This window comes from Marasmius oreades, chromosome 5 (assembly GCF_018924745.1).
Source record: "Marasmius oreades isolate 03SP1 chromosome 5, whole genome shotgun sequence".
Taxonomy (NCBI): domain Eukaryota; kingdom Fungi; phylum Basidiomycota; class Agaricomycetes; order Agaricales; family Marasmiaceae; genus Marasmius; species Marasmius oreades.
The window spans coordinates 1,565,104-1,583,618 of record NC_057327.1 but is presented as its reverse complement, the minus strand read 5'-3'; the positions used below and the strand labels follow the sequence as shown (position 1 = coordinate 1,583,618).

Sequence of the window (18,515 nt, the reverse complement as noted above, 5' to 3'; positions counted from 1 at the left end):
AGCTTTTTTTACGTAGTAGTCGATTCCGACTCTATCGAAATGTTCGCTCTCGAATGAACTGGAGAAGCATAGACAATCGAATCGTGGCCACCCAGCGCTCTCTCGTCGGTTTCAAAAGGAATAGTGTCTGGATCGATGTACACATTCAAGATACCTTTCAGAACAGCCAGAGCACCGGCTTTTGAGTTGACTTTGTTTGCTTCCCTGCAACCGGGACTTAGAACGCCTAGCGGGAGAAGTAAGAACCAGGAAACGACGACGTTCGCGTAAAAGAAAGTACATTTCGTGCACCCTTCGGAACAGCCACAGGTCTCGATTGCATTTCGCGCCTTATTGAGCAAGTTGTTCACTACAGATGAGCATATTCCTTAGAAGGGGCGATGACTTGCAGTCAGAACTATGACCCACCATGATCAAAAGCTTTCGCAGCAATCCCAGAGTGCCCAACAGTATCGTATATCATGACCCTAGAAGGAAAATCTGCTCAGCAAATATAGCCATCCAGTAATATCGTACCTAGCAGGCCGTTTCCTTCTCGACTCCTTCTTCAAATACTCTTTCTCTTTCGCCTTACACTCCGTTCTCAAATCCTGCGATAAGGCAAACTGATTGAGCAAAGCATGCGATGCCGAGTGAATCGCGGAAGCAGGTTTAATCAGTTTTTCACGAAGTAGAAATAACACGTTGTCCGGAACATCGAGCCAGAGACCTGTTGTGGTCTGTTCCCATGGATCGTTTTCTAGGTCTATGACATCGAGGACTACGGTGCCGCTACTCCGACATGTCAGAGAGGACTAAGGGCGACATGGGGATGGACATTACCGCATTTTGTAGAAACCTAAAGCACGAGAGTTTCAATATATGGAAACTCCTTGAAGGAAAAGCCGGTGTACAAACCAAATACTTGACACCGAACTTCAATCTCTGCACAGCACGTCATACAATAAGTGAATTTAACAGAAAACAGCCCAACTTACTGCCGTAATAAGCACGATGGGGAGAACCTCGTATTTCCCGAATACGAGATGTTTGAAGTGCATTAACATCGCTGGAAAAAAGTAAAGATAACTCTTGTTAAATATTTCTCTGCTAATAGTTAGTTAGCCATGCGTTTACTCACGTAAAGTCCCTACAAAGATTGTCAGGACCGAGTCAGAGGAACAAGAGGGGGAGATTACCTGGGAGTGGTAATCCAATTCACATCCGCTTGCATCAAACTAGCAATCCTCGAATCGTGACTGATCTCTTTAACCTATGGGACAATGGGCGTTTCCTTACAGCAGAAGAGATCGGGACGTACAATGAAAGTTTTCCCTTGATGGAGAAACTATACGAGGACATGTCCGTGTCAAGGTATGACCGGGGGTAAGATGGACAATAACATACAACTCCACCTTCGTAAACCTCAAACAATGCACGAGAGATCTCTATTTCTTCTAAAATCTTTCGCGTTGTGCTCGTAACGTCTACCAAAACGTATTTGACTTCCATGGTACCCCCTGCGAAAAGGGACTTGAGAAATCGCGAACAGAGGGGAATGAAGCACCGATCACATACGAATTGAGACCAACTTGGACGGTGAAGGCAAACATCTCGGATGAGTGTGATACCTAGCATTCGAGAAGACATTAAAAAGATCAAAAGGCAAGCAAGCGGCGAATTTACCAGTTATCGTTGTCTTTAACAAGCTTACTTTCACATATCTCCCGCATCAACGGACCGAAATACCGCTCGTCTTCGAGTGAAATGGGCATTTCGTACGCAGCGCATTGTAGGTGAGCTGGGGCCAGGTGGATAGTGTCAACAAAAGCATAGCCGAAAATAACCGCTACCAGCAACGTACCTTCCAAAATCTCTTCACTCTCCAGATCAATGACTAAATCATCCGTTTGCCCATCCAGCAACTCCCCAGGATTCTCAGCGTAATATTGATCCACAGGTAAATTCTGAGCAACGAAAACCACAAGCGAATCTTTCCGCCTTCGTCCTGCTCTACCTGCTTGTTGTTTCTAGATAGTGTGTCGAAGTGCGGTTCAATGAGTACATTGGGAAGGAGGGAGAGTGTAACGATACCTACGAAACTAGCAAGAGTAATAGGAAACCCAAGCATCAAAACCGCATCGAGAACCCCGATATCAACTCCGAGTTCTAAAGCGTTCGTGGCAACGATACCAACAAGTTGGCCTGTAAACGCGTCGTGCTCTATTTTTCGTCGGTCCTAGAGAGAAATGGTGTTCAGGTGGAGTATCGGAGTCAATCAGTTCTCGCCGACCTGAATGCTATAACCTCCCCGGTATGCCTGAACTCGTTCCAGGATATCATGTCTTCCTTCGGCAGTCAACTCTGTGCGGAGAGTTTTCATCACCTGCGAAAAAATGTGAAGGATCCGCTGGGTGTAATGACTCGGACAGAACTCACCAGCTCACAAACTTTCCGATGCTTTGTTAGAACGAAAACAAGTCTCAGTAGCTTGAATCTAGAACAAGGCAACTCCACTGACCTTACAAAACAAAATAACCCTCAACCCTCTCTTCATCAAAAACCTCATCAACCCCGTAGCCTCCTGTAATGCACCAACCCTTCCCATCGCAGTCTCCATCTCATCGACATAGGGGGGTCTCCAGATGATGAGTTTCTTCGCACCACTCGGCGCACCATCTTCAACAACAGCTTCAACTTCCTCAGGTTCGACGCCGAAGATCGTCTCCATGTGTCGTTTGGGGTTCGCGATTGTGGCGCTACAGGAGACAAATTTGACTCGCCTGTCTATGATGACACGGTATCATGAGAAACAAAGGGAGAAGATAAGGGCCGCTATATAAAATCGACATACTTCCAACTGCAGCGCATAGACGTCGAAAGCGTCTCGTGATCATGGCTATGTGGCTGTGGAAAATGTTAAAACGACGGAGGTATGTCTAGTTTCATTTTCTCTACTCTCACCTTCCCAAGGTTCCAGAGTAGTAATGCAACTCGTCCACGACGAAGAGCTGATGACAAAAAAAAACAATGAGTGAAACGTGTGAAATTAGGGAGATGTAGTTTACGTTGAGAGATTTCAGAAATCTTGGATAATCAAAGTTCAGTTTCGATATCTGAGGTATTTTTCATCAATCACCTTCTCCAGTATTCTTCGTAAGGAAGAATCGCGGCATGTATCATATCCTGGAGGAGTCAAAGGGGACTCTAAGAAAATAGCCAAACGGGACTAACAAAATTAGTAAAGATAACCGAAGCCGTTTCTCGTATCTTTCGCCGGTTCTCAGTTGGTGTGTCACCATCATAAGTGGCGACCTAAGTAACTTGAAGTGAGCACCAATCAAGATGGAAAAAGGGTTCCCTGGGTTGACCTGGATATGTTCAAGCCCTGGACATGCACTCAAAAGGTTCTCCAAAGAGGCCTTTTGATCCTGTGCCAAAGCCTTTTCAAATGGAAGAAATGAATAAAAGCACTTCCCGGTCGCGTATTCTTACTTTAGTGGGATATACGAATATCGCGGTAGACGAAGGATCGTCTTCTAAGAACTGTAACAAGGGAGCCTGTAGAGAGTTGGTTCAGATGTGCATGTGTTTTCAAGCAGGGCGTACTTGGTAGATGACCGTCTTTCCTGAAGCCGTACTGGTAGATACGATCACATGTCGACCTCGAGAAAGAGCTTCAATAGAAGACACTTGATGACTGTACAACGAACTAATCCCTCGCGAGCTTTCAAGTGCTTGTCGGATGTTGTCCGATAACTCGATTTCACGGAGGTTCCCCTGTTTTGGCTCGACAGTCCGTTGCTCGATGATTTGGTTTTTGAACCAAACTTGGTTCTTGATCTCCTCTACGATTTCATCCACGGATGGTCTATGTTCTGGTTCAGGAATGGCGATATGGATCGAATCCTCTAGCATGGACGAAGATGATTGAGCCAGGGCTCCAGGTTGGACGGGGATATGTTCTCTTGCAGCCGTTTTTAGTAGCGAAACGGGATCCTCTGAAGGAGATGCGGCTGATATCAATCTGCATGAAAAACCGTCTCAGGAAAAACGCTCTCCACGATCCTCGAATGCTCACTCTTCGACGGCTTTCATGAATCTTTCATTGCGCCTTTCGACAAGCTTCTTGGTAGCTGCAGGTGTTCGTGATTGGGCGAGAGTAGAAGATCTGAAGCGACGTGTGTATAGGAATGCTGCCGATATTCTAAAAAACGTGAAGGTTCGCGTACTGTTTCGTTTGACCACCTCCCCAGAATTCAGCGAATTCTAAAGTCAGCACATTCTCATCCTCATCTGCAACTGACGTTGCACGTTTTAGACATTCAGAGGAGAAATCAGGTTCATTGTGAGCTGAAGGGAGGTTGACGCGGATGGAAGAACTTGGAACATATGCGAAACGTATGATATCGGGAAGAAGCGCTCTGCGACATGAGTATCTTGGAGGAATGCAGACCATTTGACGTACTTCAGCTCTGCAATTTTACTAATGTCAATTGGCCTACGAGGAGGTCGTGACTGTAGTTCTGATCATTACATTGCGACACTTACTCTTTAGTGATGTTCTCTACAGACGAACGTATGGTGTGAAAGGAAGTGGCGAGTTGCCTTCTCGAAGTGACGAATGCAAGGACGGTATTTAATGCCTGAAGTAATCGTTTTTATTCCGATAGAGATTGAGTGCGAGTACCCCAACCTTAAAAACCTAGTACAATACTTGTCAGATAGTTGATGATAGGTTCCTGTCCGTCCTACTTACCTTGAATAACTTACGACCACTTAGCGACAGAAAACTCGAACTTCAGGTAATAGTGATAGACATACTAGATGAAAATATTCAGGCCACTCCGAGTCTTGAGGAGTTTCCGCAGGCATGAATTTCCGAATTCTCTTTTCTCGAGTTTGCTCTCCGAGTTTACTAGCTTTGCGTTTGGAAGACATCGACTTTGTAAGTTATGACCATGTGAGTCCTGAGAGAAAGTGAGGAACTGTGAGGAAGCGCTTGTTTATACACATGATTAGCCTGCGCACTCATCGTTACTGTACAGTTATACCTAGTCTCTACTTTTTCTGTCCAATTACACAAATAGAATTCCTTCCTTTCAGATCGGATTATAATTTGTTCTTCTCACTCAACTCGGCAACGCCAGGGAGAACCTATGGGATTTGAAATCAATAACAAACCAAACACTCGTCGCATAAGAACAATCACCTTTCCTTCAAGGAGTTCCAAACTAGCACCACCACCGGTACTAACGTGGCTAAGCTTACCTTCCGCATGGTGCTCTGCAACCAATGTTGCAGTGTCCCCACCTCCAACAATCACCACCGCGCCCTTTTGTGCAGCTTCAACATTGGCATCCAAAAGTGCCTTTGATCCTGCAGCAAATGCAGGGAATTCGAAGACTCCGGGAGGACTAGTAAGATCGTTCAAAGATGGTAAAAATTCCTTAGATAAAGGCAGCTTACCCGTTCCATAGAATTGTTTTGGCTTCGAGAACGGTCTGTTTGTACAACTCGCGACTCTTATGTCCTGCATCCAGACCCATCCAACCTTCGGGAATTCCTTCAGAGTCCGTTGCCGTACCGGTCTAGACGCGGTTAGCCGGGAAAGCTGAAGATAAGTGAATAATCGCACTTTTGCGTTTTTATCAAACTTGTCGGCGGTGACGTAATCCACCGGGAACACCATCTTGACGTTGTTCTTTTTCGCTTTTTCCACTAGTCCTGCGACCTTTTCAGATCCCGGCTCGTCGAACAGAGAGTTGCCGATCTTGGGAGGTAGGAAATGAATCCACAACGCAGTCATGGAAGGAAACGCGACTTACGGAAACGTTCTCCAGTGTTTTCTTGAATGTAAACGCCATTCCTCCACAAATAATCAATGAGTTGACCTAAACGCCGTTCCATTATTGTGTAGCCAATTACAAAAGACTGGGAAGTACCTTGTCCAACATGTTTTCAATCAACTGAATCTTATCTGACACCTTAGCACCACCCAGAATAGCGAGGAAAGGTCGATCGGGGCTCTCCAAAGCCTTCGCAAAAAACTCGAGTTCCTTCTTGACAAGGAATCCGGCCGCCCTCTGCGGTAACTTGACTCCAACCATACTCGAATGGGCACGATGGGCAGTACCGAACGCATCATTCACATACACATCACCCAGCTTTGTTAACCCTTCTCTGAATTCGCGAACCTTGGCGGGATCAGCTTTGGTCTTTGTACCATCCTTATTCTTGACCGAGCCTTCCTCTTCAATGTGAAAACGAAGGTTTTCAAGGAGAATCACAGCCCCCTTGGAAGCTGAGTTGACGGCTTTTTCGACTTCAGGTCCTACACAGTCGTTGAGGAAAGTGACGGATTTGCCGAGTTGTTTTCCCAGTTCGGTAGCGACGGGTTTGAGGGAATATTTCTCGATGACTTTGCCGTCGGGACGACCGAGATGCGACATGAGAATGACAGCGTTGGCACCATTGTCAAGAGCGTACTTGATCGTAGGCAAAGCAGCTACGATACGCTGTCGATCACAGTTAATTCACAAGAGAGAGAGAAAAGGAGACAACACGAACAGCTGGGTTGGTGATTTTTTCATCCGAGAGCGGCACATTAAAGTCGACACGAATCAAAACACGCTTGCCTTTCAGATCGAGGTCGGTTATGGCAAGTTTGTTGGAGAGAGACATGATGGTTAGAGATCAGGAAAGATACGGGACCAGCTAATCAGATTTGGATTATCCCCACGCTTGTTTCTTGGACCCAGACCATTGATGATATGTATGTAGGCTAAAGTGAACTATCTACTCTTGCGAAGTAGTTTCATCGCAAGTTCTTCATCATCATCTAGGTTCGAGAACTCTGCTTGCCGCTGTCGTTTCGTTGGTCTATCGTCGTCGTCTGGCAAGTCGAATTCAGGCGACATGTAACGATCGTCTTCAACGCCATCTCCAACGTCAAGAACAGCCGCACCATCGTCGTCGACCATCTTCCCCTTCTCCCTCTCCTTCCTCTTCCTCTTTTTCTCCCTTTTCTTCTCCTTGGCCTCTAATTTATCCACAACATCGGCTTCCTTCAACTTAATCCTCTCTATCTCAACATATCTCTTCCCTTCCTTCTCAACCCCCTCCATACCGCCCTTACCCTCAACCCAAGCCTCCCCATCTTCACCCACACCCGCTTCCTTTCCAACTCCATCTTCCCCAAAAACGATTTTTTCTTTGGTAGGTACATTCAAAACCATCTTCCGTTTAGCATTAGACAACTTCATCTTGTTTTGTGATAAATTCTCCATCCGGATTTGGTTTATCTCATCACCGGAAAGGTCATGATCAGCCCGTTTGAGAGTTATGAAATCGTCTTCTTCGTCTTCCGCTGGGTCGGATATGAGTTTGTTATAATGCTCTGAAAGCACGTCTTGGTTTTTGCGTTCAAACATGCGATCATATTTAGTTCGAACTTTGAGCTTCGGTTCCTTGTCCGAGTCACTGTCACTCGAATCATCGTCTCTAAATGCCGCAGATTTCCTCTCTTTCTCCCTCGCCGCATTCAAAAATTTGATTTTCGGCGCTCCAGGAAGTCCAAGGGACTCTGCATACTCGGTAATGGGTAACTCCGAAAGCTTGAATATCGATTTATCCTTGTGCAAATGGATAGACTTGAGGTAGGAAACGAATGCTCGTTGTCCTAAATATTTGAGTTCTGGATCTTGGAACGCCAGGTTTTGCAGTTGATTGGTTATATCCTGAGTTTTACTCTCCCTCGCTTTAATCTTGTTGACAAGAATCTCCTTTCGTTTCAACGCTTTCAACATGCCCTCCTCTTCGCTAGGACATAAAAATAAAAGGGCACTTCCTTTACTTTCATACCTGGCCGTTCGACCCACCCGGTGAACGTATGTTTCGGCATCTTCAGGTGCATCCAACTGTAGGACCCAATGTACACCTGGAAAGTCCAACCCACGGGCTGCGATATCAGTGGCAAAAAGAACAGCTTGCTTGGACGTCGTGAACTTCTCGTACATCGTTAAACGAGCTGATTGTTTCTGTTTGCCGTGGAGATGAATGAGGGGGATACCTGGGTGGAGACGACAGAAGGATTCAAAGACGAAACGGACTTGCTTGCATGAGGAGAGGAAGACGATTGTTTTGGAGTGGAGGTGGGATTTGATGAAGGAGAAGAGAACGGATAATTTTTGGGGTAAGGAGCAAAGGAGATAATGTTGAGACAGGTTTTGGGGAGTGGTGAGAGATGAGGAGGATAAGGAGGCAACAGGTGTGGTTGGATCGTCTGCTGGGTCCACACCGATGGGCACTGGGTCGTTGAGACTGAGGCGTGCGAGGTCGTTGACGGAACGGGTTTGGGTGGCGGAGAATAACAGGGTCTGGCGAGATTTGGGAAGATGGGTGAGAAGGGCTGACAGAGTACGTTGGAAACCCATATCAAGAATACGATCTGCTTCATCCAGTACTAAAAGTTGTAAACCGTCCGACTCGAAACCAAACGTTTGGTCCATATGTTGTAGAAGTCTTCCCGGTGTAGCGACTAGGATGTTCATTCTCGAAAGTCTATCGCTTTCATCTCTCAGATTCTTTCCTCCAATGACAAGTCCAGCAGAGAATGAATGGTATCCTCCGATAGACCGAAGGACTTGGAATATTTGAACAGCCTAAAAAACTCTTATTAGCGTTAACATATGTATAAGTATAACCAGGGAGCATACAAGTTCGCGAGTAGGAGATATGATTAAAGCACCCAAACCATCCATAGGACCCCATTTCCTTCGGTAAAGTATCTCAAGTACTGGGACAAGAAAAGCAAGTGTCTTGCCGCTTCCTGTACGTGCAGCACCCAACACATCCTTTCCTTTGAGAGAAACAGGGATACTATGTGCTTGTATATCGGTCATCGTGGTGAATGAAGCATGTTTGAGCCCTCTCTTGGTGAGGTCGGATATAGGAAGATCATTGAAAGCCTTGAGGTCGGCTGGAGGTTCCTGTAACTATCATGAGACAAACAGAGGTATAAGTACAAAGAAAGCATACATATTCAAAAGCATTCCGTTCAAGTTGTTCAATCTTTTGAATATTTTCGAGCCGTTTTGCTTTCGCAGACTTCGGAGGTCGTTTCGATTTTTTGGTAGGCATCGACCTAACCATTCACACCACTCACGTGCACAGGAGGGGCATCTACCGTACCCTGGACGGTCCGATCCGGGTACCAAAAAAGGGTCTTATTTTGGCCGGTGCATTAAACCCAAAGTGTGCACCACCTACGAGCCCTGGTGTGCGTAAATAATGGCCTCGTTGGTAGCCAGGTCCAATCCGTATGTACAAGGTACACGTTTTGGTGTTTCTACTAAGTTATGTCGTATCTAATTTCCCCCAAATTAACCTACACCACCAAAACCGGCCCATGTCGTACAGATATGTGCTACTTTATATATATCCTATAAACTCAATATATCGTGAACATATGTTGACCATGCCGTAATAATGCCGTAACACAGTCCAGCAAAGGAAATTTTGGCGTCCCTTGTTCCTCCCGTGATGGAAATGGGTCCAAATGGCATATTTTACCTACCAGAGGTCAATGTATGCAGGAGTAGGGCAGGAGGACCACTGGAAACATTTGTGCTGAGTATTTATGGCATTGTCATGTGACTCTACATATCGTGAACATATGTGGAGATAGATGGTGATTATATAAAGTAGCAGATATGTCAGCTATCTGTTCAACAATTGGCGGTGTACTGTAAAAGTAGGGACCAAAATGCTCCAAATTGGGGTCAACGGATCTCTACCTGTCTTTCCGAAGGCCCTTAAGTTGGCTCGCCTCGTCTTCTGAGAGTACCGGTCCTTTCATGTATCAGCGTACCGCAGTGTCTCAGAACGTGGAGGTATTCTTCGCCATCCTAACAGAAACTTTCAGGGGGAGTCTCTTGCTCGACGGACAGCGTCTACTCAAAGAATCTCAGTTTTGAGGACCCTATTGGCTTTGGATTTCGGTACAGGAGCTGTGGGTTATCAACGAAAATTAATGAAGATTCCAATGGAACACAAACACACACACCCTTTGTATTCTCTGTTATATAGAATCGCCGCAATATCATAATCGCTTCTTCTCGGCGGAAACCTCCCGTGGTATTGTAAGATGGATGTACTGGGTGACCAAGTCTGAAGGGGGATGTCAATAACCAGTCTCAGGACAACGATTATTCCTCACTCCTTGTTCACTCCAAGCACGCTACCACACCCGCCAAATCGCTCGTTTCCACAGCCATAGAATACTTCACGTATCCCCATCTGACGAAGCGCTGATGCACACATTATGCATGGTTCGACCGTAACGTACAGTGTAGTCGTTGAAAGTGGGTATTGTGAAACTTCCGGGGTCAATTCCTTGTCCAATAATATCTGGTCAATTGCTTCTAATTCAGCATGTCTTGTCGCCTGAGTCATGAGTCTGAGTGCGTGAAAGGACCAGGAAACGTCATGAAAACGGACATTGCGCAACTCGTTTGTCCGGTTTCTAGCCTTTGCAATTATTTTTTCATCTCGAACAAAAACACAACCGACAGGGACTTCTCCTGACGCCAGAGCTTCTTCTGCCTAGCTTGATAGGTGGCACAAAAATCTAGTGATATCAATAAAACTCACCATGTTCATGGCTTCCTTCATCCAATGATCGTGTCTGGACATGATGGACGATTGTGTGAAAGAAAGCTGTCGCGCCTTCGCCTCGTGTTAGGTCGTGACCTCTTCAGTCTAATCGAACGACCACGACGACGTGCATGTCAACTTCGTGAGTGTTGACTTATGGACGAGGGCACTATATTTCTTCCGTCCAACCAAGATTCCATATCATCCATAGAACAACACCTCAAATCCCACCGCAAGCCCGACACCTCGCACCAGGAATCCGATTTGCTCAGGTCCATCCGCGCTGTTCTACACAGCTCGACACCCGACCCCAGTGATCCTGTTCGTTCGACTGCGTTTCTCTTCGGCGGAAACTCTGGAGTAGAAGATGAGATTACCTGGGACGATCGAGTAGTGGTCCTTAGCTCAGGGGGCGTGGTCCGGAAGAAATGGAGCTTTGGTCTCGAAGGGCAACCCGTATTATGGGCATGCATGGGATGGATGGAGATTGGTGGTACAAGGTCGACCCGAGGCTCATCGAAACTGACGCCCCCGAAATTATCTTCCGAACGTCCCACATTTGGCCCATTCTTTTACGCCGAACAGAACCGTATAACCAAGCGTGATGAACGCGACTCTCGTGTCATGGCTGTGTTCGTTTTCTTGCGCACCATCGGAAAGGTCTACACTCACACCGGGAATGAATACACCTTCAGTATACCTTTCACAGTTCACCGAGCATGGCCTATCTCCCCCCATGGACTTCTTCTTCAACGAGTATTGGAACCCTCTGAAAAGATGGAAGCCGAAATCACGGGCGACGCGATTCTGCCTACTATCTTCTCCCTCATCAACCCACTGGCCGAACCCTTACCAGTGGGATTGACTTCCGGTATTATTGGTGGTTTTGAGGCCACTTCACCTGCTGCTCTCAAAGACGAGGAGGAGAACTCGAACAAACCTCTCAAGTCACTATCGCCCAGCGAGCATATCCTTTGGGTTTCACGTCAGGGCCATCTATCTCCAAACGAGATCGTAGTCACAGTTGATATTGAAAAGGGTCTGCTCACCGTTTGGAGATACGTTTACATCCAGCCCAAAGACACCCCTCGTCCTATAGGTCGCAGCCGAACACGATCTTTGGTGAATAAACACCGCGCTTCCATGTCGGGTGTCGGTGCTCGAGCCACGACGAATGTTCCCAATTTCACCGAGCAATTCGCAGGAAATCTCTTCGACCTCCCAGAGTTCGATCTACCACCTCTTTCGGCGCTACCTGGCATGTCTCCTGCTCTATCCACGACAACAACCATGGCTTCCATTGCTTCAGGATCAGTCAACTCTGGACTTGAATTCATGCCACCGCCACCGCCACCACACCCACGAAATGATCCACCACGAAAGAGACGGAATTCTTTGACTAGAAACGAACTCTCCGTGACGATGGATCGCATGGCTCTCGTCAATAGAGGTATTGACGACGTCTTGACCGCTCCCAATAACCTGCGAATGAGAACAGCAATATGGGCAGAACAACTATATGTCACGGAGCTGGAGCCATCCGAGTACGCCTTTTTTCGTATCTTTCCCAACTGATACTCAATTACTCTCAGCATGCAATCCTACATGTCGATATCGGTATCAATCTTCGACCATCGCTGGGACGGCGAGCGTGAGCGCTCGTTGCTAGCCATCTGCTTCCCATCTACTCAAATACTCAAGATTTTTACCCTTCATCACGGCGAGGACAAAAGAATCCAACTTATGTCACTGACTCAACTCCCTGCCATCTCGTGTACTGCACTCCGAGCTACCCGTACACAAAGCTCAGACCTCCTTGTACTGAAACCCGACGGAAGAACGTCCATCATGACTCAAGGTACCTACGAGATTCCGATATCATTTGTCCCCCATCCAACTTGCCTTTCCCCGGAGGACATGAACGTCGAAAGCACCCCAGCCCAGCATGACCATGGCCGTATTGCTTCGGTTTTTAACCGCTTTAACTCTTCCATTGCCACAATACTCACATTCGATGATGGATTCTCGACCCGCACAGTCGTTGATATGATTCCTCGAGATCTGCTAACTGTGGAGGTTCTGCAACAGCTAGCCTTGTGCATGCCAGCCGATCTAGTCTTTGAGATTCATCATTCATTTCTGCGAGCTTGGTCAAAGCATTCGTTTACAACTTCCGAGGGGATAGAGTTTGAAAGCCTGGCGTCAGCCTTCTTTGCCGCATTTGACCTCGAGAGTGGGATCACCTTCCCACAGCGGGAACCGATGGATTCTACTGTCGACCCTTGGAGATTTCTAGGCTCCTCTTTATCACACCGTCGCTTCAAGGAAGATCCTGTCATACAAAGTCTGAGTCAACCCCCGAACCCATCACCATATTGGCCGAACAAACATGATCTCTCTGTGATTAAAGGAAATGACAGATACCGCTACCTCGTCGCTGGGCTCTATGTCCTTCACACACTTCTTGAGCAATACCGAATGCTTGTGAATCGCTATTCCGATCTGATTCGCCTCGCTACAGTGGTCTGCCGTATCGCGCTCTATGTTAGGCCCGAATGGGCTGACTATTGGCGGAGATTATGTCCAGAGGCCATGGATTCTTTGCCCTGGCCGTTGGTCTCAACTGCGCGTAAGCTTTTTGTCTTTTCCTTGTTTCGAGGGCTAACATGTCTCCGAAAAAGCCGTTGATAGCCTGGATGATGCCATCCCTTGCTGGCCGCCCGACGTATCAGCCATCCTTTTTGGCAGGATAAACACCCCTGAATGGCCAATGCAATGGACCGATGCCTCTAAACAGGCTGAAAGGCTTCGTATAAGCCCATCTTGGGCATATGGCCGCGTCAATCCACTCGACATTCTCCAGCGGATTCACGCTGTATACGAGATTCTGGGGGATCCCAATAAGAAACTTTTGAAACGCGCAGAGCTGGCTGTTCGTCGAATGGTGGACACTGGGATGGATGAAAACTTTATTAGTAAACTTTCCATTGGGATAGCTGCTCCGTTGAGGGAAGCGATTCGTTCTATGCAGTTGGTGCCACCGTCGGACTGGCCAAAGGAGGCATACAAGGCGATTGACAGAGAGGACGTCGCTGCTTCGGCGAGTTCGATTCCTGATATGATGTTTAAGGATGGTTACTTATCTGTCAAGCATTACATTGTATGTTCCTCCCTATGTCACACGCTTGATTTCTGATTCTTCTTTCGATTTGTTAGACGCGGCGGTCTCGTCAAACCATCAACGAATTGTGTTCTGCGGCAAAGGTCGCCAGCAGCGGTGAATCGGAATATGTAACTACAGGGGTAGAATTGGACCTCGAAGAATTCACGAGCATCCGTTTTGGGCAGGACCGGAGGTTAGAAGAAGTGGCCAGAATTCTCTGCTCCTCCAAAATTCCATCACTCAAGTCGATCGAGCGACCAGATCAGACGTAAGCGATTCAGCTTATTTGTTGTGTCATTTGAACTGGACAAATTTCATTTGTAGAGAACACGATCAAGCCAAAGAGCAGCAACACCAAGTGGTCCGTGTTGCCGAAAGGACACTCGCGTTACCTTACGGACGAGCGATGTTCACTTTTGGCACCATTCATAACATATCCCGCGAAGCGTTTGTCATACCCAAACTCGAGTACACGATTCGCCTGCAGCCCCATAATATAACCGTCGTACCCGAACCTGGCAAAATTGCACCTGATTCGTATAGTTGGGGAGAATTTCACAATGGTGTAGCAGCGGCTCTGCGCATCTCTTCATCGTGCACTAGCATCGACAGTTCTTGGATAGCGTTCAACAAACCCAGCGAACTTACTCCGGAACACGCTGGCTTCCTGTTTGGTCTAGGTCTGACCGGTCATCTACGGGAAATGATGACTTGGCATACATTCTCCTACTTGACTCCAAAGCATGACTTGACCTCCATCGGTGTTCTGCTTGGACTTTCGGCAGCTAACATGGGCAATGAGAACCAGCATGTCACCAAGTTGCTGGCAGTACACACTCCTGCACTCCTTCCTACCCCCAATATTGACCTCAATGTGTCTCTACTTGCGCAAGCGGCTGGACTAGCAGGCGTGGGTTTATTGTACATGGGCACGAAAAATCGGCGGATGGCCGACGTCTGTCTGAATCAAATCAGCCGTAAAGACCTTGTACAACCTGACCTGAGCAACGAGTACCGAGAAGCCTACACGTACTCTGCAGCGCTCGCGTTTGGGATGATTATGTTGGGAAAAGGAAGTACGATTCCTGCGGATGCCATCCTCCTCCATCGACTAAACACCTACATACAAGGTGATTTTGACACGATCCCGACGGATAAGAGAGTCAAGTTCGATGTCAACTTGACATCACCGGCCGCTAGTATTGCCCTTGGATTAATGTACCTCAAAACCGAGCGCCAGGACATTGCAGACATGCTTGCTACCCCAGATACCGTACTTGCCTTGAACCGGATTCAACCTAGCTTCTTGTTACTTCGAACACTAGCGCGGGCACTGATCATGTGGAACAAGATAGCTCCAACGCAAGAATGGATCTCGACTCAGGTGCCTGGGCGGATACGAGCTGGAATAGAGAACAGAGGGAAATTCGCGAATACAATCTCTGATGTCTGGGAGTTGGCGTATTACAATGTCATCTCTGGATGTTGTTTTGCGATTGGCCTAAAGTACGCAGGTACGGCGCGTCAAGAAGCGTACAAGATCTTAATAAGATATTATGATCTTTTCACTCGAATGATCTTTTCCAACAGTGGGTATCTAGATTTTAATGCTGTATTTGGTTGCTAACAGTGATGGTGTAGGCCCCGCCTTCGAGTGGAGAATCAAACGTTCGGCAGTTCGAGATGGTTTGAATTTGATTTCAATCTCTTTGAGCATGGTCATGGCTGGGACCGGTGAAATAACATGCTTGAGGAGGTTGCGGTATGCCTATGGAATGTACACGTCAACAATGTATCATCCGGCGTTCAAGTATGGAATCCACGTAGCCACACATCAGTCGTTAGGCCTCCTATTTTTGGGCGGTGGTCGTTTTACGCTCGGTACTTCGAACGCTGCTATCGCATGCATGATTGCTGCTTTCTTCCCTCGCTCTCATAGCATGTCCTCTGACAACAAAAGTTATCTTCAGGCCCTACGCCACCTTTGGGTTCTCGCTGTTGAGCCCCGGTGTCTGCTTGCTCGAGACATAGAGACTAAGGAGATCGTATATCTCCCGCTCAAAATTGCTGTGCGAGAGGGGAAAGACATTGGTACCACGCAGTTGATTTCTCCTACTCTCATTCCAGACCTCGAGAAGCTTGTGGCAATACGAGTCGATACACCACGATACTGGCCTTTCCATCTGTATGTCGAGGGCATCTCGCGGCATAGAGAGTGCCTTCTTCGAAGTCAAACACTCTTTGTCAAGCGACGAACGGCATTCTTGAGCTATACAGAAGATCCTCGAGGTAGTCGAAGCCTATTTGTCCGTTCGAGGTCATCTGCAGGGGATGCAGCAACCCTTGACCATCCACAGTTAACGGACACTCAAACTCACCCTGCTGGAGATCTATGGGAATTCATTACTTCTTGCTCCAACAATCCTCTCTTCATGGCCTTTGCCGATCATTTCTGTTGCGGAGATGATCTTCAAGAAAGGGAGCGTTTGTTTTTCACCTACTGTCACGCCGCCTTGTTCGACAGTATACTCCAAGGAAAACCACAGACCCTTCAGATGCATTTGACGCTGTTCCGATACAGACATATGTCTATCGATTCACGATATTTCCCTCTGAACTTGATGGATTTACGGTTTATATCCGAATTCTATAGTCGGGCGTTTGATCGCAGATTTGGGGGACGGGTCGATAATAATCCACGTACACCATTACTTCGTGATAGTACTGTCTCCGGTGCGCTCTACTTCCTCGATCAGCAGTTGGATTCCATTCGAACAGATCCTCATTTCCTTCGACTTCTCCGTGATTATTCTCTTGGGACCCTGGGAAGCATCGATGAATTGACCACTCGTAAATTGGCGTGGTACCTTCAAAGAAACTCTGTTCCGTCGTCGACCCTGTTGACGATTCTGAAAGGGCTCGGTCAGGATGCTCACAATCAGTGTCTAGGGGTGGGCTCTCCCGATGGTACTGACAATGTTGCAGCTTTGGATATGGGTATCAAAGAAGTGTTACATTACACCGGGACGAAAATGACGCTTTCTTTAGGTATTGGGTGGTCTGCAAGGTCGATCAATGAGATTGTAGAGACATGGAAGGTCTCATCCTAATTTTATTATTGTGTATCCCTAGTATATCTTGTCTGGCTGCTAATTATCCAAGATGGAAATGGAGTCGGTTGGCGAAAAGATGACCTACCCTCCAGTCACTAGACGCCGTTATGTACTGCAATGATACTGCAAGCTCGTGGCAGGCTAATCCTACATTCTGAATCCAATGTCTACCCATAGAAGGTGTCCATGACCCAAGACAAAAACCTCAATGAAAGTGTGTTCAAACGAACGTTATCCAACTTATGGCCCCTGTGTTTTGTTGTCCATGTCCTGACGTGAAGAAGGGTCCTGAGCCTCCAAATTGATTTCTGACTGGTCTCTCGCTGCTGCCTCGTTCCTCCTCCGCACATCGGCCAAAGTCGTGTCCAGTACATTCCGCACATCGGCCAGCGAGACTGACATTCGTGGTCTCTCGTGCTTTATCCACCAATATATTCCATAGATGGCAACGCAGACGACACCAAGGGCAACAATGTTGAGCACTAAGAAGAGCAAATGATAGATGCCAAACACGATAGCGCCTATTAACCCGACCAGAAGCGCTCCCATTGCTCCAATTGGAACAAGGAACGAGAGGAGTACCAAGCGAATTGGGTACGTTGTTGACGGGGATGAGGAATCAGGTGAACGAGGGAAAATGAATGAATGAGGGCTGTCGATATCATGAACTGAAATAGAAAGGAGGGGTTTAGAACTATCTAGCGTTGCCTGTAATCATATAAAGTTCAGCAACAACTCGCCGTAATCATCGTTAGTGTGCCCACCTGCCGTCTGTAGTTCGAGTCGGGCCATATCTCAATGACTTTTTCCGCTGGAACCGAGCGGACGCGGAATTTCAGAGTAGTTGTTTCGTGGCTGAGCCACCAGTCTAACAAGGCTGTATCGGCAGTACCAACACGCGCAGGAATCAAGTCGACCTTTCCTCCAACTGCAATGTCCAACGCGATGGGTGGAGAGACTTTTTCTTTAGTTCCATCGAGTTTGCCCAGCGTTATATTGTGGTATCGCGTCTTAATGGTCGATGACGAGCTATCAAGAGTTGCAAAAATTTTGTCCAGAATCCCGTCAGCATATCCACCAAATAATAGTGTTCGTGAACCGGGGGTAGAATTGCGTTTAATTTTGAATTGCATTATGAATGAGTCTCTACGTTTCATGTTCTGGTCAGAGTATATGCGATCGTTGACCGGGAAGAACGTCCCAAAGTCGAACACTCTGGTTATTGTTTGACCATTTTGAAGCGACTCGATAATCGAGGTATCGTCGGGGATTGGAGACGGAATTACCAGATATAATGCTGCAGCTATCAACCAGGTAGCAATGGAGAAACCCACCACCTTAAGAAGACGGCGTAGATGACGGCGTTGTAGGAACATGGGAGGAGAGAAGGGTTTCATTGTTCGTGGGAGACCGCAGCGGTTGCTGTACGACGTCCAGTCGGATACATAATTCCAGGTGAAGCTTTAAGACTGCAGTGTAAACATATTAACCTCCAGGTTAGATGTATAAAGTTTTGCTTTCCATTACATTAGGACCTTATAAGTGCGCGGTTACCACCGGGATAACCGGCCGAAGCTCTAACAGCCGGCATCACGCTTATCATT

The 18,515-nt window shown here is 47.1% G+C and overlaps 6 protein-coding genes across 6 annotated transcripts; 1 reads left to right on the top strand and 5 right to left on the bottom strand.

Moving 5' to 3' along the window:
• Window positions 1-8: 8 nt before the first annotated feature.
• Window positions 9-4,920, bottom strand: E1B28_008531 (uncharacterized protein; the record flags this gene model as incomplete). The annotated part of the gene is made up of 31 exons (XM_043153348.1): window positions 9-226; window positions 281-349; window positions 409-467; window positions 517-771; window positions 823-838; window positions 898-924; window positions 978-1,048; window positions 1,121-1,129; window positions 1,179-1,252; window positions 1,301-1,327; window positions 1,387-1,499; window positions 1,558-1,610; window positions 1,666-1,780; window positions 1,844-2,009; window positions 2,078-2,218; window positions 2,273-2,365; window positions 2,419-2,439; window positions 2,501-2,766; window positions 2,834-2,886; window positions 2,944-2,990; window positions 3,048-3,066; window positions 3,119-3,165; window positions 3,214-3,294; window positions 3,351-3,422; window positions 3,475-3,540; window positions 3,589-4,006; window positions 4,061-4,150; window positions 4,212-4,403; window positions 4,448-4,480; window positions 4,531-4,625; window positions 4,804-4,920. 31 exons carry the CDS (start codon window positions 4,918-4,920, stop codon window positions 9-11), a joined length of 3,123 nt encoding a protein of 1,040 aa, XP_043008632.1.
• A 171-nt stretch (window positions 4,921-5,091) lies between these two features.
• On the bottom strand, window positions 5,092-6,663 carry E1B28_008530 (uncharacterized protein; the record flags this gene model as incomplete). The annotated part of the gene is made up of 7 exons (XM_043153347.1): window positions 5,092-5,136; window positions 5,192-5,396; window positions 5,449-5,570; window positions 5,618-5,752; window positions 5,808-5,873; window positions 5,925-6,497; window positions 6,550-6,663. The coding sequence occupies 7 exons, from the start codon at window positions 6,661-6,663 to the stop codon at window positions 5,092-5,094; spliced, it is 1,260 nt and encodes a 419-aa protein (XP_043008631.1).
• A 110-nt stretch (window positions 6,664-6,773) lies between these two features.
• E1B28_008529 (uncharacterized protein) lies at window positions 6,774-9,120 on the bottom strand (the record flags this gene model as incomplete). Its single annotated transcript, XM_043153346.1, has 3 exons — window positions 6,774-8,642; window positions 8,697-8,969; window positions 9,019-9,120. 3 exons carry the CDS (start codon window positions 9,118-9,120, stop codon window positions 6,774-6,776), a joined length of 2,244 nt encoding a protein of 747 aa, XP_043008630.1.
• Window positions 9,121-9,606: 486 nt separating this feature from the next.
• Window positions 9,607-10,675, bottom strand: E1B28_008528 (uncharacterized protein). The gene is made up of 5 exons (XM_043153345.1): window positions 10,633-10,675; window positions 10,480-10,584; window positions 10,199-10,425; window positions 10,046-10,149; window positions 9,607-9,989 (listed from the first exon to the last, which is right to left on the bottom strand). The coding sequence occupies exons 1-5, from the start codon at window positions 10,672-10,674 to the stop codon at window positions 9,937-9,939; spliced, it is 531 nt and encodes a 176-aa protein (XP_043008629.1). The 5' UTR covers window position 10,675; the 3' UTR covers window positions 9,607-9,936.
• Window positions 10,676-10,740: 65 nt separating this feature from the next.
• E1B28_008527 (uncharacterized protein) lies at window positions 10,741-16,908 on the top strand (the record flags this gene model as incomplete). Its single annotated transcript, XM_043153344.1, has 6 exons — window positions 10,741-12,179; window positions 12,228-13,264; window positions 13,317-13,795; window positions 13,852-14,066; window positions 14,123-15,387; window positions 15,440-16,908. Exons 1-6 carry the CDS (start codon window positions 10,792-10,794, stop codon window positions 16,906-16,908), a joined length of 5,853 nt encoding a protein of 1,950 aa, XP_043008628.1. The 5' UTR covers window positions 10,741-10,791.
• Window positions 16,883-18,412, bottom strand: E1B28_008526 (uncharacterized protein). Its single transcript, XM_043153343.1, has 2 exons — window positions 17,676-18,412; window positions 16,883-17,619 (listed from the first exon to the last, which is right to left on the bottom strand). The coding sequence occupies exons 1-2, from the start codon at window positions 18,306-18,308 to the stop codon at window positions 17,152-17,154; spliced, it is 1,101 nt and encodes a 366-aa protein (XP_043008627.1). The 5' UTR covers window positions 18,309-18,412; the 3' UTR covers window positions 16,883-17,151.
• Between the last annotated feature and the right edge of the window lie 103 nt (window positions 18,413-18,515).

Excerpts from the sequence above, each read along its gene's own strand:
- E1B28_008528 (XM_043153345.1), bottom strand. The coding sequence starts at position 10,674 with ATGTCCAGACACGATCATTGGATGAAGGAAGCCATGAACATG. Across the intron at positions 10,585-10,632 it reads TGAAGGAAGCCATGAACATG|GCAGAAGAAGCTCTGGCGTC; the intron begins GTGAGTTTTATT and ends CTATCAAGCTAG. Across the intron at positions 9,990-10,045 it reads TATAACAGAGAATACAAAGG|CTCCTGTACCGAAATCCAAA; the intron begins GTGTGTGTGTTT and ends GATAACCCACAG.
- E1B28_008526 (XM_043153343.1), bottom strand. The coding sequence starts at position 18,308 with ATGAAACCCTTCTCTCCTCCCATGTTCCTACAACGCCGTCATCTACGC. Across the intron at positions 17,620-17,675 it reads ACTCGAACTACAGACGGCAG|GCAACGCTAGATAGTTCTAA; the intron begins GTGGGCACACTA and ends ATATGATTACAG.